General features: G+C 43.2%; 1 protein-coding gene and 1 long non-coding RNA gene across 3 annotated transcripts; one reads left to right on the forward strand and one right to left on the reverse strand.

The window, feature by feature from the left end:
* Positions 1–3,828: 3,828 nt before the first annotated feature.
* Positions 3,829–9,102, reverse strand: LOC147313269 (kunitz-type protease inhibitor 1-like). Of its 2 annotated transcripts, XM_086265342.1 has the most exons (10): positions 8,510–9,094; positions 7,206–7,366; positions 6,745–6,886; positions 5,979–6,149; positions 5,864–5,899; positions 5,651–5,779; positions 5,527–5,577; positions 5,280–5,450; positions 4,718–4,780; positions 3,831–4,643 (listed from the first exon to the last, which is right to left on the reverse strand). In XM_086265342.1, exons 1-10 carry the CDS (start codon positions 8,904–8,906, stop codon positions 4,462–4,464), a joined length of 1,503 nt encoding a protein of 500 aa, XP_086121468.1. In that variant the 5' UTR covers positions 8,907–9,094; the 3' UTR covers positions 3,831–4,461. The 2 variants fall into 2 exon arrangements, with proteins under 2 accessions (XP_086121469.1, XP_086121468.1); XM_086265343.1 differs by lacking the exon at positions 5,651–5,779 and having other exon boundaries at positions 3,829–4,643; positions 8,510–9,102.
* Positions 8,445–17,345, forward strand: LOC147313270 (uncharacterized). The gene is made up of 3 exons (XR_015125191.1): positions 8,445–9,066; positions 12,963–13,092; positions 13,180–17,345. It is a non-coding gene; the product is annotated as an uncharacterized LOC147313270 (long non-coding RNA).
* The last annotated feature ends 450 nt before the right edge of the window (positions 17,346–17,795 follow it).

A 17,795-nucleotide genomic window follows, 5' to 3' on the forward strand; every position in this document is an offset into this window, starting at 1 on the left:
GCAGCCCATGAATTTGTACACGACCAGTGAGTGATTTGTTCGCTCTATGATTCAGCACAGGAGGGAGGGGGTGAGCGAGTCCTGAGTGATTCGCTTACGATTCAGCACAGGAAGGGAGGGGTGAGTAGCTCAAATGTGCTGTTAGCATATTAGCAGAGTGATGCTACTGTGAACCGAGCTATTTTCTTGATGTGAGCTTCTACTCAGGGTTTTTTCTTCCAGTTCAGAGCAGAAATTTTTTTGTTACGATACTGGATGTTGTGTTTTTCTCCACAATTTTAATTATAAGCTAGATACATTGCTGCTAACAGCAACAGGGATGAGTCAGTGAGTCAGTTGGGCTTGTGAATCATGATTCATGAGTCAGTAAAGTGATTCTCGAGTATTGAACGATTCGTTCATGATTCGCGCATCACTAGATTCAAGTGTTTGCTGGGAAATAAAGATAACAACACATCTAAATGCAGACTTTGAGGTTAAACAAAGTTAGTGCAAGGTTAAGAGAAAACACCTCAGGAAAGTACAGACCACTCATGAATACATAAAGAAATGAAAGAAGTGTGGTGTGAGCCAACAACAGAAATAAAAACAATGATTTAAAGAAATTGTTTGTGATTATGTAGCTTCTGTAAAAGACTTGAACCCAGCATGACCTGGACAAGGTGGATGGAGAGCAGGCGGGGACTGAGGAGTCAGTGAACACACCACAGAGTCACTGTGAAGCGACCTGGGCCCTATTTCAGGAAGCCGGTTTAGAAAACTCAGAGTGAAAAATGATACTCAGGGTTGAGTAACCCCGAACTGTCCAACTCGGAATATTCGGTTTCAGAAAGGCTGATAACAATTAGTTCAGTCAACGCGGAGTTGCTTTAACCCCAAGTTAAACGTGCGCACGAGGATACATAAAGTCCTGATTAGTGGAGCACAGATTAAGCGAGTCACCATGGAGACGGAGGGAAAGAAGGCGCGGTCAATGTATTTTACAGCGCTTGAGGCCGAAATTCTGATGGCAGCATATGCCGATAACATGCAAATTCCGCGGAAAAAAAGTAACACAGCCTCAGCTGCAAAAGAAAGGGAGCATGCATGGCAAAACAAAGCCGACAGAGTCAATGCGTGAGTGTTAATTTAAACATTGATCTAGGGATTTCCACCCATTTAACACGTTATTTTATTACATTTTATTTTATTTTTTATTTTATACATTTTATTTTGTGATGTGATGTGAGCGCAGGTGCAACCCAAACGTTCCTGGCAGCAAGTAAAAATGAAATATAAAAATATAGTCCAACCAGGTAAGGTGTAATTGTATTATGAGCCATAGTGCTTGGTCTGTTTGTCCGATGTAAATCAATTGCAGTTAGAGGCTACATTAATTTCCCCTCTGTAAGCACTAATTGAAATTATCTGAGCACATTACAAGTACATATTTGCTTACCCTGTATGCTCAAATGTGACCCGTTATAGCCAACAGAAAAAAAGCGGAGGCCCGAAAAACAGGTGGGGGTCCTCCACCACCACCACTCACAGAGGCTGAGCAGTTGGCTTCCACATTTGTGATAATGTTGGCAGCATCACATATGATCTTCACAGTGCAGAGAACACAAATTAGCATCCATTACTATAATGACATAATTTGTTAGTTTGAAATGCTACAGGGAACCATGTACCTGTACATTAATGCTGTGGAAAGACTTCCTGTTCACATAGTCTCCTTCATTTACTGAAGGAGCAATGATTGGAATGTGAGTGCCATCTATACAGCCAATCACGCCTGGGAACCGTGAGAATAAATGTAAAATTTAAGTAGTAGTTCAAGTATCACCACATCATGAATTAAGTTTTGGTCATCCTGATACCTGCAATTTTGTGGAATCCCTCTTTGATAAATCTTGTGGGTCTATGACCGGGGAACACCACAAACGAGTACAGGAGACGTTTCAGTGCAACTGTAACATTCCTGACTGCCCGACAGACGGTAGCCTTGGAAACGTGCTCAGCGTCACCAATATTATACAGAAAGCTCCCGTTTGCAAAAAACCGAAGTGCAATACAAATAATATGTACAGAACTGAGAGGATGTCCGCGATGTGTCACATGAGCAATATTAGGCCTGAGGATGTTATTCAAATAAATTATAGATTGTGCTGAAAAACTGTAACGTTCACACAGAAAATCATCAGGAAATGATAAAATGTCCAAACGCGCTCTAATCACTCTCTCCCGGCGGAGAGCTCTGCGGAGAATTTGGGCTTCAACATCTACTGGCTCTTCAAGGAAGGAGCACGCCATGTCTGACACTTCCTACAGTCAGGTTTCCGACAAAGAGGCGGAGAAGGTCAGGGTTAGTTGAAGTAAACCTGCTAGGGGGCAGGTTAGCTTCACGGAGTGTGTCGTCATAGTAACTCACTCAGAATTAATCTAAACTCGCTTTGTGAAACCGAAAACCCAGAGTTTTCGTTAACTCAGGGTATACTTACTCAGAGTTTGCACTAAACCGGCTTTCTGAAATAGGGCCCAGGGGTCCGTTCTTCGTACCGCTTACTACATCCAAGATCAAATGACACATCCAAGATCATCGTGGCAACTTTGAGCTCGCTATTCCGGTTCTCCGAACACACCTGTTGTTGACGATTAGTACAGCTGGATGAAGTAATGTGAGATCACTGGGTGGCTTAACAGGGGCTACGCATCATCGCATTGATCGGCAACCCTTTGATTGGTCGGCGAATCAAACGGTTGATTCTTGCTCAATCAAGAGCAAGAATTCTTGATTGAGGGATTTCAGGAGTTTCAGAGTTTAATTAAAACGCAAGGGAACACTGCAAAGGCTGCAAAAGCAAGGAGAGAGGGCTGGCAGAAAGTTGCTGACAAATTAAACTCGTAAGTAATTTATTATATTATATTACATTATATCATATTATATTATATCATATTATATTATATTATATCCTCTTTCACATTAGAGCCACAACAGGACCCACTAGAACATGTGAACAAGTAAAAGTGAAATATAACAATATTCTACAGCATGGTAATATTTATCACTTATATTGCTTTTAGTCTCTTGGAAAGAGACCCTGAAATAATCTGTTTGTTTGTTTATAACAGCAACCAAGAAAAGGGCAGAGCAAAAAAGGACAGGTGGTGGTCCTGCACCCCCTCGTCACACCCCGGCAGAGGAGCTGGCCCTAGGGTTGAATGCCACCAGACCCATTGTTGAGGGCATCCCTGGGGGCAGCTCTTCCTTAGACCAGCAGCCGGGGTGCAGTAGCAGCAGCACCTTCATAACTGGTAAATGAGCTCATAATTCTATTTGTACAATGTAAAATATTTGGTTGTTGCCTTAATTAAAATGCTTTTTGTACTTTGACATTTATTGACATCGTGGGTTTTTTTGTGTGTAGTTTTACATAACACTCCATCACTTTTACCTGTTCCCATGCAAGGGGTGACTGAAGCATGCACAGTAAGTTGGGAGATATATATATATATAAATAAATAAATAAAAAGGATCCTGTCTATCCCGCAATATACGCTGAATTCTGAAAACTCTCCTTATCAATCTTGCACCTTCCGCAATGGGTTGCTCTCGTACAAACGGACAGGACATGGCTGCGACAGACTTCCCAAATCCGCCTTCGCTTTTATAGCCGTGGTCTCTCATCTTAATTACACGAAGTAATTTACTATTACTGCTCTAAAATATGAATTACATCTGAAATAATCAAATACATGGAATGGAATGATTAATAGTACATTTCCCTTCTTTTAGGAAATGACCTGTATGTATCTGTATGAAATCAATAAAAGAATCAAATACTGCATTATCTTTAGTTACATTGATAATATTTATTTATGGAAAAACAGTGGAAAAATATCGCTGTTGCTTTCGTATAAATGAAGCGGACATACCTGAGTGGCCGCGATCTAATCCAGTTTACATAAAGTAAGCCTGCTCCCAAGCAGGTTTACGCTTACGGATCAGTTGCTATGACAGCAAGTCCCAGATGAGCTTCGGAGAACCGAACGATCCAAGATCACGCGAAATCATCAACAATCAAATCCAGCTAACTTACTTAGCGAGGTACGAAGAACGAACCCCTGTTTAGCACCTCACAGTAAGCAGGAAGTTTGTTTTCAAAATAAAGATCACTTTTTGTTATGTCCAAACTTTATTACTACTTTCAAACTTTTATTAAAACTTTATAAGAGCAGAAGTTAAAAACCTGAGACCAACTTGGTATTTACATGAAAACTAATAAAACCTGAGACCCAGACGCTGAATTCATAAATACTGAAACACAAAGAGTAGTAAAGACGCCGCGGACAGGAAACTGACATCACCACAGAACTCCAGCGTCCCCAATAATCAATCATGAAAACAGCTGAGAAATACATTTAAAGGACACTTAAATCAAAACAAGGCAGCCGATCGTCACGGTAACGGCACGGCTGACGTCACATGGGCTTGGTGGTGCTGTTATAAACAGACGTCTCCTCCTTGGACAGTGCTTCGTGGGTGGGGCCCGTGTTGACGGGCCTGTGTGTGCGCCTCTTGCGGGCCCTCAGGAAGCAGTAGGCCAGGATGGCCAGCAGAGACAAGATGGCCACCGACAGGATCACGGCGAGCGTGATGGAACCTGTGGAGGAGGACAGTGAGGTCATGTCCTGTTTGTACTGTAGAACAGTTGAAAGCTGAGGTTAAATCTCTCACTTGAGTCGTCGTCTACTTCCTTGTCGAAGCGCTCAAACAAACCTCTGGCGAACACATCGTTCTCTGCAGGGAAAGAAGAAAAAGCAGCAGTGAGTTCCAAAACTCATAAGCGGGTGAGCCGCTCTCTCTTCCCGTTTCCTTATCTGGAAGTCAGCGAGTTTTATGAAGTTCTGCCGGAGTGCTTACATTTCTGTGCTTCAGCACAAACTGCGTCAGGTTAGCGAGAAGACGTCTGAATGACATTGTCACAGAGTCATGTGACTGCAGTGTATGTGAGCAGTTTCTGTGTGTGGAGCTCATCTCATGAGTGAAGGGTCCTAACGTTTGATTTCCCACAGACAAAAAAATCCCAATTTTTACGTTTGTGTTAGCTGGTAGCCAAGGCAACGCCACCTTCAGCCGGCCAATAGAAGCCGCTCCCGTGCTTAGCGAGACGCTCACTTTCTTTAAGTCAGAGCGTTGCAGTGTGGGTGACGCTCAGGTTGGGTTGATCTTTAATCGGCTGGAAAGCCAGCGCTCTGTTATGAAGATTAAGTGTTTGTGTGTGCGAATGTGTGTGTACCGCCGACTTCTTTGCAGTACTCTCTGCATGTCTGATCGTCTGGAAAGTTGTTTTCGTTCCCGTCACAGCCACCGTAGGTGAACTCGTGACACTTCTGGTCCAGGGGGTCATAGTACCAGCCGGGGAATTTGGCCCGGCACGGACCGGTGCGGGGAGGCTCCGTGCACTGAACTGAGGGGGGAGGGGTTAATTAGCATGTAGCTTGTTAGCTTTGAGTATTTCTTTAACAAAGAAAATTAAAACAAACCTTTCTTCTTGTTCACATCAATGTCCAGAAGAAGGCTCAAGGTCTGATTCACTGAGGAGGAGGAGGAAGGTCAGCTACACTCAGTGTGTGTGTGTGTGTGTGTGTGTGTGTGTGTGTGTGTTACATTGGTGGCACTGGCTCTCGTCTGATCCGTCGCTGCACTGCTTCACGTTGTCACACTCCATACTTCTGTCCAGGCAGCAGCCGTTGCCACAGGTTAGCTGATCAGGACCGCACGGCGAGCTGCACACCTCTTAAAACACACACACACGCACACACACTGAGCATCCTGGTTGTACTGTGGAGCAGAGATGAAGAGGTGCGCTGTGGGACTGACCTGCAGCGGGCAGAGTAACACTCCTCTGCGATGACACTGTGGACAAAAATACAGAAACAGTGTTACAATAAAGGTGTGTGTCTGTGTTCATGTGTACATGTGTGCGTGTGTGTACCTGTGACTCCTCTGCAGGCAGACAGACACTCTTGTTCAGACAGGAAGTTGTTCTCGTTTCCTATACAGCCTCCGAACACAAACATCTCACAGACGCCCTTTGTGATGTTGTAACGCCAGCGAGTAAATTTTGCGCGGCACGGCCCGACCTTCACCGGAGCCTGACAGTATGCTGAGGGCGAGGACAGCGTCAGTTACATCACTTCCTGTCAGACTTTTACCTACAGAAATACAGCTGACTGCAGTGCTGAAAACAAACAGGGTGTGCCACTGTGACAACACTTGCACCATTTACTGTTTTGCAAACTCCCATTTTACGGTTTTAAAGCCCGACTCTGGTCAGAGCTGCGATCAATACAGACTCAGTGAATCACGTGACCCTGAAATCAGCTGAAAGGTAATTCTATTTGACATCTTCGTCAAGTTTCTGCTGTGAGTGTGGGGGCGTCCTCTGAGCGTGCATGAGTCAGGTAATCCAGTCTGACCAGTTTAAGAGGAGCGAGAAAACAAACACCATTCCCTCCACCAATTAGCTGACTCTGCTTCTACCACACCGTTTAACTGATCAATAACACAGTGATTCAGCCATCAGCTGATCGATAAAGTGACGATAAGTGAAGACTTCAGACCCAATAAAGTCAGACTGAGATGAAACAAACTAAACGTCCTCAAAACCTAAAATTGACCAAATTCTCTATTGACTCTGGCACAGGGCTCTGCACATGCTACAGACTTATTGTTGGAATACATATCCCATGAGCACTCACAGCTGGTCTGTTGTGGGTTAAGAACGAGGACTGTGACCTTGGCATCATCTGATTTGCCGTTGGAGTCGTTGACCGTCAGCTTGAAGACATACGAGCCTGTCTGCAGGTTGGAGAGCTGCACCTGGTCAGGATAATTGGTCTCCTGCAGAAGCCCATTCAAAAATAACAGCATTTAAAAGTGAAATGAGCTGGACTCAGTCACAGCTGAATGCTGCAGAGGGACGCTGAAGAACAATTACATTCACCTGGACACACCTGCACAGACACAAGTCCTTATTTTAACTTCCAAAAACCAAGGCAGAGTGAAAACTGGACAGATTGTGAATGAGATTTGGTGGGCTGGAAGCTGCTCTGCTGAATTTTATATTCAAAGTAGTGGATACAGTGAACTACCCGTCTGTCTCCAGGTGAAGTCTCCCTGTAACACAGAAGCCCCCACCCCCGTGCTGCAGCACCTGTACCTCTATCTTTACACTGCTGTCTCCTCTCTCCAGACTCCAGCGGTAGTCTTTAATTTTTGCGCCGCTCAGCGCCACACTCTCAGTGCCGTTGAGCATCACAGTCTCTCCAGGCTGAATGGTGACATCACGGCCTGCGTTGGCGACGGGCGGATGCTTCTTACCTGGAGACAGAGTGAGGGGGAGCTGAAGTCAGATGGATTCTGAGACAGGGTCAGAGATCACGTGCATAGAGAGGAAGCGCAGCCTGAAATGATAATAATAATGGATTGCATATATAGCGCTTTTCGAGACCCTCAAAGTGCTTTACAATTCCACTATTCATTCACTCTCACATTCACACACTGGTGGAGGCAAGCTACAGTTGTAGCCACAGCTGCCCTGGGCAGACTGACAGAAGCGAGGCTGCCAATCAAGTGAGGTGGGGGCCGGCCCGGCCAACACCAGTAGGCGGTAGGTGTCCAAGGACACAACGACCAAGACAGACAGAGCACTGGACTGGTTAGTCCCACAGTTACGATGGAGGTGAGCTGGTCACAGCGTTGTGCCGGTGGCTTCAGCCACAGATAACAGGCGTCTGTGCCGTGGTTATCTGTCAGCGTGGAGGGAACATGTGACATCCTGTAACACTTAATCAGCTGATCACGGCGGTCTGAGAGAACGAAGCTGCAGATCATCTTTAACCCGCTCCTCACACAGCAGAGGAACACGCCGTCTACGCGACAGCTGCTCTTCAAAAACATTAAACAGAAGCTGTGTCCCAAAACCTAGGCCACGTCCTTCGGAGGACCCGGCCTTCGCAGTCTATGTGGGCCGGTGTTCTGGGAGTCCATCCTACCTGAAAAAACATCCTACACAATGTTTCTGTGCAGACACAGTGCATGCGCACAACACCAAACACAGAATTAACTCCTTTTTCTCTCACCCATCCAGAATACTTCTTAAGGTTATGGTTAGGATTATGGTTAGGGGTAGGGTTAGGTTTAGTCGCAAGTCACCCTCAAATTATAATGCGGGTAGGACGTTTTGTCAGAGTAGGATAGTTTCTCAGAACACCCGGTCCTGCTCCGACGAACAGGCGTGTGTGTTCTGACCTGGCGACCCTGTCGGGCTCCGAGTCTGCCCACCGACCTCCCTGCTGACACACTTGGGCCCACAGCCAATCACCCGCCTCCATCCCTCCTCTTGCCTGCATCTTCACCCCCCTGCACATGCTCAGACCTCTCTCAGCCTCCGAGAGTCCTTCTGATCCTGTTCACTGAGCAGAACTGACATCACGGAGAGTCAGTAAGCCTGAAAGTACTCACCTTCTTTCTGGGGGGCTGCCAGGTACTTCCGGTACACGGCGTCTCTGACGTAGCTCTTGTACCCGCTCTGGGTCACGAACCTGCACGCGAACCGATTCCTACGCACGCAGTTGAACAGCACGCACGTGCGGTTCTCCTCTCCGGGGACGCTCGGCTCCAGCAACGCCAGGTTGCAGTGCACTTGCCCGCAACACGCGCGCTTGCACTCGAGCTCGGAGTAGAAGCTCGCGGTGGCCAACATGACCGCGCCCTGCTTCACCGCGTCCTCCGCGTACAGCACGAAGTCCTCGTGCCCGCGCCGGAACTCGTCCTCACAGTGCGGGTCCACCGCCCCCCCGGACCGCAAGAGCGCGAAAACGAGGAGGAGGAGGGGGGAGGAAGAGGAGCGCGTGGACATGTCCGTCTGCGGTCAGTCTACGCGCGAGGAGGAAAAGACGCTCAGCTCCGATGTACCTCCTCAGGTGTGTCTCACCTGCTCTCTGACAGGAAGACAAACACCTCGCCCCGCCCCCACACAGGTGATTCTGACGCGCCGCTGACGTCAACAACAACAACAGGTGAATTTATGGATCCGACAGGAGAGCGTGAAAAACATCACACATTCAAAGATAAGTAAGGGTGATCCCACTAAGCCCAGCGTCACAGACTCTCACACAGACGTCACTCTGTCTGTGACGCTGGGTTTAAGAAACAAGAGCTCAGTTAAAAACATGTTTATCGCCATCTTCTGTTAGTACGGAGCATGTGGTTGGCTAACAGACTCATATTAGTTTATGTTAGCTAACTAGTGACAGAACCAATAGCTCAGAGGAAACTAAACATCAGAGTACGAGGATCACTGTAGTGCTGCAGCAGTGAGGCGTTAAACCAGGATATACTGTACACTTTACCTTCTGTGGCAGGAAGTGTCTGTTCGCTGTTTGGCTAGCTACATGGTTATGGTTGGGTGTTAGCCTAATTAGTTGTGATGTTTGCCTTTGTAAAGCACTTTATGAGGACTGTGGAGCAGAGCGCGGATTTATCACTAATCAGTAAAATCGTTTCTAAATCAAGTACTGATTAATCAGTGCAGTACGATCAGTCAGCATTTCACACTCTAACCAGCAGGGGCACTGCAGCAACACCTGAAGCGGGCCAATGAGAGGCGCAGCCGGAAGTTAAAAGGCAGATGGTTTATGTGATTTTTACTGATTATTTGTGATTTGGATGATTTTCAGGTAAAGGAACGGAGTTTTGGTGGAGTGTGTTTTTTTTTCCCCCATCTCACTTGATTGCTTCGCCAAACTCTATTCAGAAAAGATCAGATTTCAGTTAAACGTGATCAACTGAGCTCTGTGATCTAAGATAGCTTTTATAGTTTTGGATGAAGCAGCAGGATTCCTACTTTAATTCAGCTCACTCTGAAACCGACATGGAGAAAGGTTTCTTAGTACAAAGCGCTGATGAAGATGTGATGATGCTAATGTTTTGATCCACTTTGAACGAGCAGAATTTGACGTTTCTATGAGCAGGTTTGGCAGGTCAGAGTTCAGGTGAGTTTCACCTTTTTTCACTTACAAATACTGATGTTGACTTTAAGTGATAATAAAAGCCGACAAGAGCAGGAACCTGTTTAACAGTTTTTTGCCTGCTAATGATTTAATTGAGATTACAGTTTAAAATGTTAAATATGTTTATTTAAAAATAGAAAAATAATAAAATTTTCACTTTTAAATATCTCAAATAAAATGCATCTTTCTGACACTTCAATTATAGTTTTATTAATTGTTTTTATCACTTTGACCTCTGACCTGCATGACATTTGATTGGTTGGTGGCTGTGTTACAGTTTTACTGTTTTAAAAAATGAAAAGTGTTTTTGTTTGGAGTTATGAAGCCTGGCAGGACTCATCTTCATTGCTCTGGCTCTGACCTGTAAATGATTTTATTTCAGTTTAGTTTTCCAATAGTACAGTGAAATTGTAAGACTGTCCCGCGTCAGCACTACGGCTGTGTCCCAATTAAGAGACCGCACGCTTGAAGTACGCGCACTACGCGTACTACGTACGGTGCGTACTATAAGTACGAGAAGTGCAGAAGTGAGAGGATTGTGAAATGGGACGGTCTAGCCTTCATGGCGCTGTTCAGGTTGCCTAGAAACGTTACATACAGCATTGTGTGACAGAAATGAAGGAGAAAAAATGTTTTTTTGTTAGTTCATTTTTGTCATGACATCACTGTGATTAGTTGAGTATCTGAGGCTGAGACCACGGGACTGTAAAACATGATTGTTGGGCTTCATTTCTGTGTGAACAGTCATTTCAAGATTAAATAACAATTAGCTAATGTTGTTCATGAGACTAAAATCATCTCACTGTGGTAATGTAAATATAATATGGCCAATATTATATGTATTGTCAGATTATTATTATTATATATATATATATGTATATATATATATATATATATATTACAGCAGTGAGCTTGAACTCTGGGTCAAAGATTCAAGTTGCAGTTATTTATATTTCCTGTCACCTAAAATCTTCACTCAAAGACAAGCATTTTTGACAGTGTATGTACAGATGTATTATACATAAGAGACAAATATTGTTCGTTTAATTTGTTGGCATTATTACATTTGGCTCAATGCTTACATATATGTGTAAAAACAAAATGTAGGAGCTATGAAAACTGTTGCTGATAGAATGAAGAGTAGACTGATATATTAAATATTCCTTTATTGGGTGAGAAAATCAGACCATGTCATAACTGCTTTAAGTCATACAGAATAGATATCAGAGCCTTAAACAGGCTGGCTTCTGCTAAATGGGTCAAACTGGGCAGAAAGTCTACAAACACATAACATCCTTATAGAATATGATGTAACACTATAGATCAACTTACCTCAGAATATATAAAGCATATAAACAATTACAGTAATATGATGCAACAAACACAGCAGTACTACTAATCCAAAATACTCAAAGCTTCATAGAACTGAAACAAACATTTATCTTTAGCTCCATTCTGCTGCTGATACATACTTTAGGTTTCTGAGTATTAAACTTGTTGCTGCCTTTCATAGTGTGTAACGTGAAGGCCCTGAGTACTTTCTCCCACACTGAAAACACTGGAATGATAAAATTATTTGAACATTACCTAATAAGACTGATTCAGGACAGACAATTAGTTATGTTAAACTTTTCTAGCAGTCCTTCACAAACAGGGAACAGTCTGTCTATTCTCTCCAGCTGTCAGCTGCTGCTGGCTCTTCCTCCTCCTCTTCCTCACACACTGCTGAGTTTGTCCTGGTGGATCATCAGGGTGCAAAGCCTCACAGATGATGTGCAGCAGTGGGTCCCTCAGTCTGTCGTCACTCTGGACACTTGCAGTTGTCACACATGGAAATCAAATGTGTGATAAGCTGCAGGATTCAAACACAAGTGTAACTTATAAACACATGTTCATACTTTTATTACACAATCAGAGAGAAAGAAACAGAGAGAGAGTGCAGGACAGACAGACAGGTGACAGTCTCAGGTGTATACACTGCTACAAAACAGCACAAGAGAAGGAGGATTTAGTGTTTGTGTTATTACGAGTGCTAAACAAGAAGAGTTCCCAGATGGTACAGTGGACACATGTGTGACTCCTGTGATTAAAGCATCTTTCTATCAGCTTAACGAGTGAACCATCAGCTCGTTCAAACACACGTTAAAGTCCGTTTGGCTCGACACCACCGAACAGAGGCAGCAATATAACATAGCTAACATTAACAGTGCAGTGGATCCTGCTTGTGCCGTGATATTCAGGACCGCAAACCGAGCAGCATCACTGACTTTCAGCTTGTTTGTGGATATATGACTGACTTTAATTATCCATAAAATCATCACATTCTCTGTAAGATTAAGGTCAACTATATATATTTTTGAAGTAGAGGCTTTAAAACCAAGTTAACGCTGAAAGTACAAACATCGCTAATGTCACATAACTTTGCAGACATGTGGCCAACAGTAATGTTTTAATGTTCTTCGTTATTAAACATTCGCACATAAATAAGTGACATAATATTCAGTACTTACTTTTGACAGTTCACTCTTCGGCCGCTCCCTTTTGCCGTCTGTTGTATTTTGCGGCAAAATTATCCACACCCACCGCCATGCTATGAATTGTGGGATATATGGGACCACGAAGCGTGCACCGGACCATGCTTGATATTTGGGGAAATCGACGGCGCATTTGGAGTATGCATTTGAAGTACACTTCGAACTGGGACAGCCGTCGTCGCGTAGCGGTGACGTAATCGCACTTGAAATGCGTACTCCAAGCGTGCAGACCCTGAATTGGGACACAGCCTACATAAGACACGAGATGACACATCACAACACAAGACAGTAACTTAAGTAATAAAAAGAGGTTATTAGAGGTTATTCATCATAGTTGTTATTGATTATCGATTGGTTTGTGTCCTCCAGCTGCAGGTGAATGATGGTGGAGAAGGTGACATACTCCAAAGAGCTGCTGCAGCGATGAGGTGGGGGGGGGAGCTGAGCTTCGAGGAGCTGCAAGCTGAAAACTACAATCAGGAGCAGTTGGAAGTGGAGGGTGAGTTCACTGACCATGCGATGCTCATGAGGTGTTCACTGATTGCAGGTTTGAGTTGATCAGCTGATTAATGTTTGTGTCTTCCAGAGAAACTGAAACCTCTGAGCGAGGAGGAGGAGCTATTTGTTGGAGTTGCTACCTCTGATTTTGGAGTAACCCATGGGTGCAGGAACTCATGGCCTCAAATGCCAGTTTCCTGCAGGTTTTAGATATCAAGCTGGGTCAACACACCTGAATCCTGAATGAACCTGAATGATTAGTTAATTACCAGGCCTCTGGAGAATTTCAAGACATGTTGAGGAAGTAATTTATCCATTTAAATCAGCTGTGTTGGATCAAGGACACATCTTAAACCTGCATGACACTGGTGCTCGAGGCTTGGAGTTGCCTACCCCCGGAGTAACCTTTGGATGTATTCGAGTACATTAGAGTTCTCAGAGTAACTGTGGCTCTCCCTGCAGCTGCTTCCTGTCTCCTCATGTGGACCTCTCACCGGTGCTTCCTTCCAGATATACGACGAATTCCAGTCATATGCTGCAAGGCCTGCTGGATAATAAACATACACCCTGCTCTCTGCTGCCACCTACTGTGTGCACCAGAAACACTTTTTGTTCTGCACGTGTGTGAAAAGATGCTTACCGTAGTTTGAAAGGATTAAGTTCCTGTTTCCTGCTATCCATATGTCAGAGGAAGAGGACTGCTTACATCTTACAGTTACAGTCAATTCCTTCTTTTGAAGAGTGCTCCCTCTCATCTGTTTTGATTTTTATTAAAGCTTCAAACAATAAATATTACATCAAATTCACATCATGTTCCTCAGAATTCACTAATTAAGATTAGTTTAAGAAATCATTTAACAAAATTTATTTGATAGGAAAAATGTTATTGTTTGTTAGTCTCATCAGAATTTCTAAACAAAAACAGAAGCATATTTATATTAAGAAAGATGAAATTTCAATCAGATGATCTGCCATAAAATGTTTCATCATACTCCTGTTACCTGTTTCCTTTCGTCCTGCACAGGTGCAGTCATACAATGTGTTTTGGGCTTTTATTGTGAAAAGGACAGGAAAAATGCATACATCCAGGACAATCGAGTTTCTGGTATGGGTCGGCACGTCTCTGGGTGCATTCAGAAGTCAATGTTTCTCAGGCAGGTTCCTCACGCATAATCAGAGCTGTTCCAAACACTGAGGAAAGGAGCTTCAGTGCTTCTTCCTTTATAGCTCTGTTTAGCAGAGGAGACACTGGACTATCCTAGAAGTCCTTTGCTGGATTGCAGTACTTGGGATTCATGGTTACTTCAGGCCATGTCCACACTGATACATTTTTGTTTGAAAACGCATCTTTTTCTCTCCATTTTGGCGTTCTGTCCACACTCAGATGGTGTTTTTGTTCAAGGAAAATGCAGTGTTTTGAAAAACCCTCTCCAAAGCAGATACATTTGAAAACGCCATTTTTGCATGGCAGTGTGGACAGCAAAACCAGAGCCTTTTCGAAAATGATGACAGATTTTAGTCATGTGATGCAGTCATGTGACCAATGAAACTAAGATAGCGGAGGGCATTATACAGCGGTTGTTTTGTTTGCGCTCAATTTTGACAGCCCTATTAAAGATTATTATCAGTTTGCACATGCTCCAGATAGCTGTGGGGCTGACTCACTACCAGACTTTTGTGTTACAGCAAAAACTCCACCTCATCGTTAGTCCATTTTAAAAACTCAGTGATGATGGAGGAAAACCTAATGAGGGAGGAGGAAAGACTGTCCACTGGAGGACGGAGTGTGAAGGAGAGCACTGCAGGCCTGCTAACCAAAATGAGCCAGTGTGAGCTCGGGTTCAGTGTTTCTCTCTGAAAACAGCGAGACACATCATATAAATGAGAGGAAGCTGAAGGAGGATCGATTCCAGGGGCGGTTTTAGCCCATTTTTGGGGGTGCTTCAGTTACTCTTTATATAGTTAGGTAGGAGTTCCAACCTAATATTATAATGGATTGGGGAGATTAAAATTAATGATATATTTTTATGTGGTTCAGCCACAACTCTACTGAAACCTCAGCCAGTAATAGGTAGGCCAACTTTTGGACCGTCCAGTTGTCTGTATGACTGCCGCAGTACGTGCACCACATTTGCACACTATCAGAAAGTGCCAAACAGCCCTGATGGAGTGAGGAACTGTAAAGAGAAGCAGAGCGCTCTGTTTATAGTCTAAAAATGTTTTAAGCTAACTTGTTTCAAAGATTCTGTACAGCAGCTTTAAATGTTTTCCAAAAGCACACATACACTTACCTTATCAGTGTTTCTCAAACTTTTTACAGCGTGTACCACCTGAGAAAAACGTCAAGCTGTCCTAAGTACCACTATGAAAGCATGAAACTCAAATCTTACAACACAAAATTAGTATCTCCAGTAAAGATTTTTTCATACATTGTATACATTCTACCACAGGCAAAGCTGCCTCCATTTTTATTTTAATATTTTGTAATAATTTATTTGTAATAATTTATTCTGTTTTGGGAGTGTTTTTATGTATCTGTATTATATTATACATACACATTAAAAGTGAAAAAATACACTCAGTTTACTTTTTACTCACTATGAGCATCATTCATCATTTTCCCCCAGTAATTAAGGTTGTGATATGTATTTTTTTTTTTTAATTTCAATCCATTCTTCTTTTGCAGCATTTAAATAACCTTGATCAGATTTGATGGTTTTGTTACAGACTTTTCAAAAAAGTGTTTTGCTTTTCTTTCACAAATGTGGGGATTAAATTGTGTTAAAATGTACAAAACAGTGATGTCATGTTTTGTGACGAGGACCCAGGCACAGAGAGACTTGATGAATTTAAGAATCTTATGATTTAATAAAGAAATTTGCAGACTTGCACAGAGATGGTAAAATTATGATGACTGATAACAGAGACGAAGACAACAGATGATGAGGACAGGGAGGAACAGGGGTTTAAATGCACCAAGGAGACAGTCATAGAGAACTTGGGACAACTGGAGACATTTAAGGATGCAGGGACTGACAGACACGGGGAAGACGTCTCATCGTGACGAGTAAAGTCTATCTTGCCTGGCTGGGCAGCTCTCTGGGTGCTCAGCACCCCCAAAGCTCTGATCCTAGAATCGCCCCTGATCGATACGCTTTTGATTTAAGAAATAACACATTGAGCACTGTTCAAAAGTCTGAGGATCAGGACTCAGGTGAAGCTCAGATTTACCCAGAGGAGAGCTGCATCATTACAAACTGCACTCTGTGTGAACAGCTGACACTACGACGTGCAGAAAAACACAAATATTATTTACCGTTAGATCACGAGCCATTGCAGTTACTATGCTTACTGTGACACGTGCGTGAATATGTTCAGTCACAAGCTGACTCTGAGCCTCTTCAGTAACATAAAGAATTCTTTGTGCTCTGCCGACGTCAGTAAATGTGACCCTAAATGTTTCTCTATAATGAAAGATATCTTCACAGGCTGCCGCCATCAAACAACAGGGTTGGAACAAAATGCACATTTTACATTACCGCAGTAATGTAAGATGTGCATTTTGTAGTCCATCTTCTGCACATTGTAGTTTCAACATGGCAGACATCCTAAGGTGTTGTTTGACACTGTGATGGCATGCCACACATGGTAAGCTCCACACCTCACTACCCGTTGATTCGCTTTAGTTTAATTTACAGTCACTACTTTAAAATATTCTACTTATTGTTCAATATTGTTTCTTTATTAAATGTATTTATTTTTCCATCACACCTTCCAATGTTTATATGGCGTGCACACATATTAACCTTGCAAGGTCAAAGTTCTGTTTTATGTTATATTAATACATCTTTCTTTGTTTGAGTTGCCTGGGGGTTGGCTTCTCCTGTCTGGCAAAAGGTGCAGCAAAGGGCTGGGAGACCTGAAGTACCACTGACAGCCTAATTGGATTGCACCACATGCTTCATTGCCTGGGGGGTGTTTCACGTTTGTTTAATTGTTTTGTATTAGTTGGCAGCCATTTGGTTTAGCTAAACCAGTATTTAAGTTCCCCTGTGTGTCATTTCAGGAGGTCAGTTTGTCATATGTTTGTTTGAGGTTTTGTTAATTATTATCTTGAGTTTAGTTTATTGAGTTGACCTCTTTTTATTGGTCTGCCTGTTTAAGTTTTGGCTTTGTTAAATATATTTTCATATTTTTGGGTCAATAAAACCCCTTTTTTTTTAAATTAAAACCACCTGTGTCCTTTATGCTTTACTGCTTGGTCCCTGACAGACACCATTAGCAATTTTGTTACTCCTTGTTCAGTGTATTTGTCCCTCTGTGCTTAGCATACTCAACACCTCATTGCTCTCTGCTCAAATCCCTGCTTACTTTAACAAAGCTGTCATCCACCCATTTTAAAACAAACCCAAACTTGACCTTTCTTAGCAATTAGAGACCAAAATGATCAGTAGTTATTGAGATATTAGAAAAGGTTGTGGCTATGCAGCTTAGATCTGTCTTGGATAATGACAGTGTACTCGACTCATTTTACTGAAATTGCTCTTTGTTCTCCAGCGGCAGTGATGCAGGAGAGTGTTTGGTTCTGCTGATGTTGGAGCTGACCTTTTGATACTGTCAACCACCATAGTTTGCTCCATAGGCTGAAATGCTGGTTCTGTGTATCTGGGTCTGCTTTGCATTCTACATCAACGATACTTTTCT

This window comes from Aulonocara sp. 'chitande type north' Nkhata Bay, linkage group LG15 (assembly GCF_057382095.1).
Source record: "Aulonocara sp. 'chitande type north' Nkhata Bay isolate Kocher_YH1m ecotype deep benthic linkage group LG15, A_spYH_male_GT1.1, whole genome shotgun sequence".
NCBI lineage: Eukaryota > Metazoa > Chordata > Actinopteri > Cichliformes > Cichlidae > Aulonocara > Aulonocara sp. 'chitande type north' Nkhata Bay.